The 9,432-nt window shown below is 41.4% G+C and overlaps 1 protein-coding gene and 1 pseudogene across 1 annotated transcript; both read right to left on the bottom strand.

Moving 5' to 3' along the window:
* Window positions 673-1,608, bottom strand: LOC104768149. The gene is made up of 2 exons (XM_010492076.1): window positions 1,276-1,608; window positions 673-1,158 (listed from the first exon to the last, which is right to left on the bottom strand). Exons 1-2 carry the CDS (start codon window positions 1,606-1,608, stop codon window positions 673-675), a joined length of 819 nt encoding a protein of 272 aa, XP_010490378.1.
* Window positions 1,858-9,432, bottom strand: part of LOC109130902 — an 18,043-nt pseudogene continuing 10,468 nt past the window's right edge.

Consider the following 9,432-nt stretch of genomic DNA (forward strand, 5'->3'; position numbering starts at 1 on the left):
AGCTATCTAACCATCAATTTCGCAGCTCAATAAGGTATGAGAATTGAAAGAATCATGGACAACCAGAATTGAACCTTGAGATCACCGAGAATCGAACATAAAAATGGACTTTTGAAAAACTTACCTTGTTCGACTTTGAGCCTAAAAGTGGGAATATGAAAAAGGATCTAATCCAAGTGGATTGATTCCACACCTCGACAAATCATAGAAAAATCGAGAAAGAGAGAGGAGGATGTCGAAATCGGGGGCGGCGAGAGGTAAGAGAGGAAGAAGATGAAATTAGGTTTAAATATCTGGTATCAGGCACGGATCCGGTTTAATCCGGTCCAATTTAAGTCTGATAACCAGATTAAACCGATTTCTTCTTCTTTTTTTTTTTTTTCTTTTTCCTCTAATTCACTTACCTAGAACTGAGATTGGCTGATCCAGAAATAGATTGGCCGATCCCGAATGGCTGGGGAACACTCTTTTTGTAAAAGAATTTGCATCTTCTGCGTTTCGAACATGTCCCATGAAGACTCAACACAACCAGCGGGTAATTCCTAGAAGAAAGCAAAAAAAACCAAAAATCCTAAAAGAAACATGAAAAGAAAGGGGAAAAACAAACTAAACCCATTGGGTTGCCACCCATTAGCGCTTGTTTAAAATCACGAGCTTGACTTTTCTTGCTGCTCAGGCAGCCTGTGGGTCCATCAGGTGGACGATCGAATCCTCTGCTGGAGCGTGAGCAACAAGATATGGCTTGAGACGTTGGCCATTTACAATGAATTCCTTCCCATCGTGGTTCCATAGAACGACGACACCATAGGGCATAACTTCTTTTATCCGGAAGGGTCCAGACCAGCGGGAGCGTAGTTTGCCAGGAAAAACCTTCAATCGTGAGTTGAAGAGTAAGACCAGATTATTAGCGGCGAAATTCTTTGGCAAAATTTTCTTGTCATGCAACGCCTTGGTCCGTTCCTTGTATATCTTGGTGCTCTCATATGCGTTCATGCGGATCTCATCAAGTTCATTCAGCTGGATAAGGCGCCTCTCGGCTGCCGTTTTGACATTGAAGTTCATCTGCTTTGTTGTCCAAAGTGAATTGTATTCGAACTCGACGGGTAGATGGCAGGATTTCCCATAAACCAACTTGAATGGTGTGGTACCAATAGGTGTCTTGTAAGCGGTCCGGTAGGCCCATCAAGCATCATCAAGTTTAGTAGACCAATCCTTTCTTGTTGAGTTTACAGTTTTTTCCAAGGTGCTTTTAATTTCTCGGTTGGAAATCTCGACCTGCCCACTAGTTTGAGGATGGTATGGTGTAACGACCTTGTGTGTCACCCCATGCTTCTTCAGAAGGTTGTCGAAGATTTTGTTGATAAAGTGAGTTCCACCATCACTTATCACCACCCGAGGAACACCAAACCGTGGAAAAATAATGTGCTTAAACATCTTTAGAATAACCTTCGAATCGTTGGTGGGACTTGCCAATGCTTCGACCCATTTGGAGACATAGTCTACAGCCACAAGTATGTAAAGGTTGCCATAGGAAGGTGGGAAGAGTCCCATGAAGTCAATTCCCCAACAGTCAAATACTTCGATTTCCAAGATAAAATTATGTGGCATCTCATTCCTTTTGCTTATGTTCCCACGTCGCTGGCAAGAATCACATCGGGAGACAAAATCGTTTGCATCACGAAACAGAGTGGGCCACCATAGGCCTGCTTGAAGTACTTTGGTTACGGTTTTGAACGTAGCAAAATGGCCTGCGTAGTTGGATCCATGACAGTGAAAAAGAACTCCCAGAACTTTGGATTCTGGGACACACCTTCTGTAAAGGCCATCGACACAATGCTTGTAAAGATACGGCTCATCTCAGAAGAAACGCTGGACATCCCGCAAGAACTTCTTCTTCGCATAACCAGTAAAATCGGGTTCCTCACCAGTACACAAGTAATTTGCGATGTCGGCATACCATGGGGAGTCATCGCTGATCTGCTGGAGGACCTTAGCATCAGCTTTATCCTTGAAACATTGCTCATAAGCGGCAGCTACATAGACATTCTCCTCAGGAAGCCGGTCATCGATAGGGATCTCAGCATCGATCCTCAGCCTAGAAAGATGATCTGCCACGCCATTCTCCACTCCTTTCTTATCTCTTATCTCAAGGTCGAATTCTTGCAAGAGGAGGATCCATCGTAGCAGCCGTGGTTTAGCATCCTTCTTTGTCAGTAGGTAGCGCAGTGCAGCGTGATCAGTATGGACAATCACTTTGGAGCCGACCAAGTAAGATCTGAATTTCTCAAACGCAAAGACTATGGCCAGTAGCTCTTTTTCCGTTGTGGCATACTTGGTCTGTGCTCCATCGAGTGTCCTGCTGGCATAGTAAACGACATGGAGTTTATTACCCTTGCGCTGCCCTAAAAATGCTCCAACAGCATAGTCGCTTGCCTCACACATAACTTCAAAGGACAGATTCCAATCAGGTGGTTGGACGATTGGAGCTGAGACCAGTGCTTGCTTGAGGGTGAGGAAAGCTTCTAAACATCCTGCATCAAACACAAACAGGTTATCCTTGCAAAGCAGCTGGGTGAGGGGTCTAGCGATTTTCGAGAAGTGTTTTATAAATTGCCAGTAAAATCCAGCGTGGCCTAGGAAGCTGCGGATATCCTTCACCGTCTGAGGTGGCTGTAGGCTTGACATCACTTTGATCTTAGCTTTATCCACTTCTATCCCCTTCGCAGAAATTCGATGCCCTAGAACAATCTCATCATTGACCATAAAATGGCTCTTTTCCCAATTTAGAACAAGATGTTTGTCCACACAATGTTGAAGCAGCCTGCATAAGTTAGATGAAACTAGTTATCTTTGTGGTGGTGGATGATGAATGTATGGAATGGTGAGATATGAAATGAATGGATGGCAAGGTGTTTCAATTCCCCTTATGCAGTTGTAGTATAAGAGGTGTCAATCCAATCTGAGTGTTTGCAAGCAATCAAGATGTGCATAAATGTCTAAGTCAAGCCAAATGTAAAGGATGTTTGTCACTAACAATCCTATGATGAAATGTAAAATGCAGAATGTAAAAGCTACTAGAATTAGGTGCTAAATGTAAATGAAACAGAATGATTATAACAGTTATGAAGCTAGAACAGAAATAGAACTATGATAATGCAAGTAATGCAAGTAATGCAAGGCAAGTAATGAACAAGACACTAAGTAAATGCAACAGAAATGCAACTAGAATGAGACAAGAGATAAGACAGGACAACTACAAAGCATAAACGAAAGTTCTGGGGATGAACTCGAGCAAGCACTCGATCGAGTGTAGATCGAGTGCAGGGTCGAGCTGGACAAATCCGGAAAACAGAGCAATGCAAGAAAAACAGAGCAATACAAAAGCAAATCAAACAACGATCAAACAACAGGATTTAAACTAGGAAATCAATAAACAAGGAAGGCCTTGAGGAGGGATTCATGGGCTGGACTATGATTGAGGTCATCTAACTTGGTCAACAAATCTCAAACAACTTGAGCTAATCTCTAGACATATATTTCTAAGACATGTTTAATCCACTCTAATGGCAAGAAACAATTAAACTCATGCATCTCTAGACTTGTTCTCACAAAGTAAAGAATCTACACAAGTAGGCATTAAGCAATATGTCAAATACCAAACAAGACCTTTAATCTCTTAGCAAGCCTAATGGTAAACTCTAGATCTAGCCTTATCTATGCTTCTTAAACATTGGTGTGATGCTAAGATGCTTGAAATCAGATCCTACCCTCTCAGTTATAGGACCAGCATTAAGAACATCTAGCCTAGAAGAGATCTACAACAATCAAGCTTGACCAAATCAAACAAACCTCAAACACAACCCAGCCTAACCCATCCTCAAGATCCTAAGCAACTACTCACAAGAACACATGATGAACATCAAAGTCATAAACCCAGAAAATGATGAAACTTGCATGATTAGATAGATAAAGCAAAGATCTACAATATTGAAGAAGGAATCAAACACGAATTCTTAGTATCTTGAAAGTTATGGAACCAACCAAATCCAAGAATCTTATGTTTTTCTCCTTCAAGGAGGTACAAGATCTAAAAATAAAAGTGCAAAAGGAATAATTCCCAAAAATGTAAAAACTAGGTTTTTGACTCTCTAAAAAGCTGGACTCCTTTGTGGCTGTTGGTACAAGGCCTTTAAATAGAAAAAATAGTGGAAGCCCTAAAAATGCTAAAAGCCAAAATAGCTAGGCGGCTCGGCCAACTCGACCCGGAGGTCGGTCGAGTGACCGGTCGAGTTGGCTCCTCTTATGCTCCTTCCACTCGGTCGAGTCCCTCTCTGCACACGGTCGAGTGTCTTGTCGAGTGGGCGGTCGAGTGGGACTCCGGACCTTGGTTCTTCAGCCTTAACTCTCTTGCTTTCTCCTCATAATTGCTTCACTTCTCCTCAGCATTGCTTCCATGCTCATTAAGCTCCAAAATCACCTGTTTATGCATGAAAAGATGCAAATGCAATGCAACTAAACTCTAATGCAAGAATAGTCCTAAAGCTATGCAATAATGGTCAAAATGGATAGCAAAAGATGCAAAAGATGTGAATATATTAAGGGAAAACAGGGTAAAATATATGAACATCAACACCCCCAAACTTAGTCTTTGCTTGCCCTCAAGCAAATGAACAAGACATAAGAAGGTAGGTGAGGTTTGAAAGTGGGATCTCAGCTCCTAAAGCTTGCAAATAGACCATCTAGAATCAATGTCCAAGTTACTAGTACTATGATGCAAGTTGAATGAGCTGTACTTAAAGATTTTAGACAAGCATATCACAACCTTTACTGATTTGAGCCTTAGATGTCCACATGCATTCAAATCAACCATTTCCTTTAACATTCATTAATCAAGAACATGAATCAATTCTATGCAATGCTTAAACTCATTTGGCTTGGTAGTAAAAGGTTTAGAGACAATGATGGTCTCTCTTTAGAGTGGGGCTTATCAATATCAAGGTTCTCTCATAAAAATGGATTGAGCTTTAGAAGAATGCTAAAGGTAAGAACACTTAGACACATACAAGAACAAAACCTTGTCTACCCAAAGGCACCCAAAGTGTTTATCCTATCAATCTAAACCCAATTGATCCTAGTGCTACCCTTTAACTTCTTCTCTTCTCTTTCACCCTTTTCTCTTTTGATTTTAAAGTCTTAGGAGAGGTTTCTTATATGATCTTTCTAGTGGAATGAGAGATTCTTACTTATTTGCTATGGTTTTCTTTTCTTCTTATTCTTAAGACATAAAAGCATTTTGCTATACTCTTCTTTTTCTTTCTTTATTTTCTTTGACTGAAACCATCTTTAAACAATATCATACTTCCCATTCTTTCACTAGACTTTGATTTTACTTAAAAACATTCCCCTCCTAAAGACTCTAACCTTTTCTTTCTCTTTTCCTCTTTTCTTTTCTTTCTTTTTCAAACAACCAAATCCCAAACCCAACAATGAAATCACCTAGTCCTATCTAGTTTGGAAAATGCAAACTAGAACTACACAAGGCATTATTCTTGTCAGTTCAAACCTAACACTTTCTACCAAGCTCAATCCCAAAAAGGCCTCACACACTCAAGAATAAACATGGCTTGAAAGAAGGGTTGGTTAAGGGTATTGGAAACTGATTTTAATGATTCAATCAGCTACTTGGATCAACAAGAGTGGTAAAAAGGAGAAAGATGATCCAAATATGTATATGGTATCCATGAGTTTAAAGCAATGCACAAACTGATAATTACAAGTCAATATTAGGTTCATATAAATAGGAAATGGCATCAAATCACAACATGCTTCAATTTAGACCAAATGCAATGCAGGAATTCAAGGCTTGGTTCAATCTTATGCTTCTAACTACTCAACTAGCATCAAAGTACTATTAACTTGGGCATTGATCCTAGTCTAGTGAATTAAACAAGCTAACAAGGCAAAACTCATCATAGATCCCTAATGCAAATATTATACAATCCTACATGAAACATGCTAAACAAGATGCTATTATGCAATGCAAACTACATGAACACTCTTTTTTTTTATAAAGATTTTTGCAAAAAATTTCAAATTTTTAGGGGTTTTCTATGCCTTAGATTCTATGCAAATACTAACATGATGATGCTAAAAATTTGAAATAAGAAAACAAAACACAACATCAAATGCTATCTCAAACCCTCCCCCAAACTTAAATCACACAGTCCTCTGTGTGAAAGAAATTTGTAAGAGGATTTAAGATAGAAAACAAAACACAATGTCAAATGCTATGATATTTACAATTGAAGGTGATAGTGGTACCTCAAGGATTGGAGAAGAAACTGTCCACATCCTCATTCATGCCGTCAAATGTGTAGTTGGGCTCTGGGTGGTGACTTGGAGCAGGTGATTGGGGCAGCTCGACGATGGGAACCGACTGAGACTCGGTCGAGTACGTGCTCGAGTTGGGGGGTCGAGCTGGACCGCTAGTGCCAAAACTCTGACCTTGCTGCTGGTAGAACTGGTGCAAGATTGTTGGATCCATGAAGTACTGGGATGGGAAGGGAGGGTAACCTGGATAGTCTGGATAAGCAGCTGGAGCTGGGAAGCGATAAGGTGTTCTGGGCTGGAACTCAGCCGAGTGCATTTGGGGTGCTCGGTCGAGTGGGTGCTCGAGTGACCCAGTCGAGTGCCTTGAAAATTGTTGTTCTCGGCTACTTGAACTCCTCTTCCTCTGAATTGGCTCGTACATGGAGGCTCTAGCTGGTTCCACATGGTTTTCAACTCTTGAAAGTGCTCTAGTTGAGCTACTCCTCCTCAAAGGACTAGATGGTGTTGGTGAAGAATTTCCACTCTTCAACTCAGCAATCTCCTTCTTTAGGCTCTTGATGGACTTAGCCATATTGCCCACCTTCTTCTTTAGCTTATCAAACTTCTTCCCATGCCACTTGTTCCACCTTTGTAGGAGTGTCAACCTCTTGCTAGTCTCCCTCACTCCTCTACTATCTCTTGGGTTGGGCTCATAATCCTCAAAGTAAAACTGCTCCTCCCCATCAGCCATTTGCACATCTCCAGCTTCATCAACTCTAACTTGAACTATCCCATCAAACAAGAACTCATCAGCTGGCCAAAAGTCAATGTTTGCTCCTTCTTGAATGGTGGTGAGCTCTTGGTTAGGTAAGATCAACTGTTTTTTCCCAACTGTTGGAAGCTCAAAGTTGAAGATGTGATTTCCTTGATGCATTTCCTTGGCCAATATGAGAGTGGAGGTGAGGTAGCTTGAGTCAATCCATCTTGGCAAAACCTTCTCTCCTCTAAGTGGGACCTTGGCAGCTTGTAGTATTGGAGTGATGATGCCTCCAATGGCTAAGGCTCCTCTTGACCCTTTGTTTTGTAGCTTGCCTACCCAACTTCTCAAATATATCATGTGGTCAATGAGCACCATTGCAAGGTCAGTCTCCACAGTGGTCCCAAGAATGATGGTTCCATTTCTTGCCTCAAGGATGATTCCATTGAGAGCCATGTCAATTACCTTGAGCTCACCCTCATTGAGATTTCCAGTCTCCTTCCTAGCAAAGAATGTATTTGCTAAGGCCTTGTGGAAGTACCTTAGGACTGGGCTTCTTATCTTTGAACTCTTGGTCTTGGAGGATGAATAGGTGATGTTGTCTCCAATGGTTTCCCAAATGGCATAGAGCTCCTCTCTTGGTATCATCAAGCTCCTATTACTACCAACTTCAAAACCAAACACATTTGCTATCTTCTTCAAAGAAAGCTCATAGTTCTTCCCCTTGATTGTGAAAGCAATATGACCAGCTCCAAACTCATCATCCTTCCTTGCATATGTGTGCAGCTTGACTGTGGCTAGAAACTCACAACTTTCTTCTTTATACCCCTCCATGCAAAGCCCCATGAACTTGGTTAGGTTGCTCTTCTCAAAAAGGTACTCCACATCTTTATCAATGGCTAGCTTCTCCATGGTTTCCTTGTGTGGATACCTAGTTCCCAGGAACTCCATTCTCATGAAGGCTTCATAAAGTTGCCTCTTTGTCAATCCACAAGATTCTGCTTCTCCATCATCCTCTCCCTCTTCTTCTTCACCTTCTTCTTCACTCTCACTCTCAACCTCCTCTTGTTCAATCTCAACTGCTGGCCTCTTCCCTTTGGCCTTGTTTCTCCTCATGAACTCACTAAGAGTTGGCTCCCTTTCTTCTTCACTTTCAGTTCTCTCAGGATCTTCCTCAACTGACTGATTTCTTGAACACGGCATCTGACTCGATCGACCACTCGGACCACCACTCGGTCGAGTGCATGCTCGAGTGGGGCGTCGAGTGGTTCTTCCAGCTTCTCCTCTTGATTGTAGGCGATCATCACAACGTTCCATGGAGCTCGCAGCCGCTTGTTGAGACTTCCTAGTAATCCTTGAAGACATTTTCGAATAGAACTGAAGGGAATAGACTCAAAGCTTAGGGTTAATAGGTTAGTGACCCAAAAACTTAAAAGAGCTAAGCTTGAGCAAAAGATGAACTTTGAGAGAGATTTTAAAACTTGATTTTAGATGTTTTGAGCAAATGAGAGAGTGTGAGAGATATAAGATCGTGTAAGGCTCTATTTAAAGAAGCTAAGGGGACAAGGAGACAAGGGTGGAGCGTCCATACCATTCAAATTTGAAATGGGAATCTTTGACCTGCTTTTTGCTGCCACTCGACCCCACACTCGACCAGCACGTGGTCAAGCTCCTTGACCAAATTTTGAAATTTCAAAATATTTCTTCTTTTTCTTCCCTCCATTCGATCATTCTAGAGAAATGAGAATCGAGTGGGCCTTACTTCTGTCGAGTACCTATCGTGGGCTGGTCGAGTGGGCTTGCGAGTCTACTTCCCCAAGTCCAAATCTCTCCATACCCATCTACACTTTCATTGAAAGGCCTGCCCAACACAAACATAAAAGAAAACACATCAAAACTACTAAGAAAATAAAGCATATTTACAAATGATACCTTAGGGACTTCCTCCCTAGTGAGCTTGTTTAGAGTCACTAAGCTTGACTTTGGTTGCCTTCTTAGGCTTTGTTTATATACCAAGGAGGTGATGAAATCCTCCTTGGNTTCTAAACACTTTGTGATTAAGAAACTCTTCACTTTATTTTCGAATCCATATAACCATCGAACACTTCTCACCATCGAATCATTGCTTTTCTCTCTCGAACATCACCTGCCGTCACTCGCAATCCACTTGTGCATCATCACCATCCATTCGCGTCGCCTTTTACCTGTCATCAGCCTCCATCAGAGTTTCATCCTAGGGAGTTCGTATTATGTGGTATCAGAGCCAACTCTATGCCAAAGGCTGAGCAATTCTAAACCCTAATCTTGTTTTGTGTTGTTTTGTTTTGATTTTGTTCATTTGTTTAATTCTTTGTTGTGTTAGTCTC

The sequence above is a fragment of the Camelina sativa genome, chromosome 19, assembly GCF_000633955.1.
Source record: "Camelina sativa cultivar DH55 chromosome 19, Cs, whole genome shotgun sequence".
Lineage (NCBI taxonomy): Eukaryota > Viridiplantae > Streptophyta > Magnoliopsida > Brassicales > Brassicaceae > Camelina > Camelina sativa.

What these genes read in the sequence shown, in the direction of transcription:
- LOC104768149 (XM_010492076.1), bottom strand. Translation starts at nt 1,608, where the DNA reads ATGCCACATAATTTTATCTTGGAAATCGAAGTATTTGACTGTTGGGGA. An exon ending in ATCCTCAAACTAGTGGGCAG is followed by an intron (nt 1,159 to 1,275) that starts GTCGAGATTTCC and finishes ACCGCTTACAAG; the next exon opens with ACACCTATTGGTACCACACC.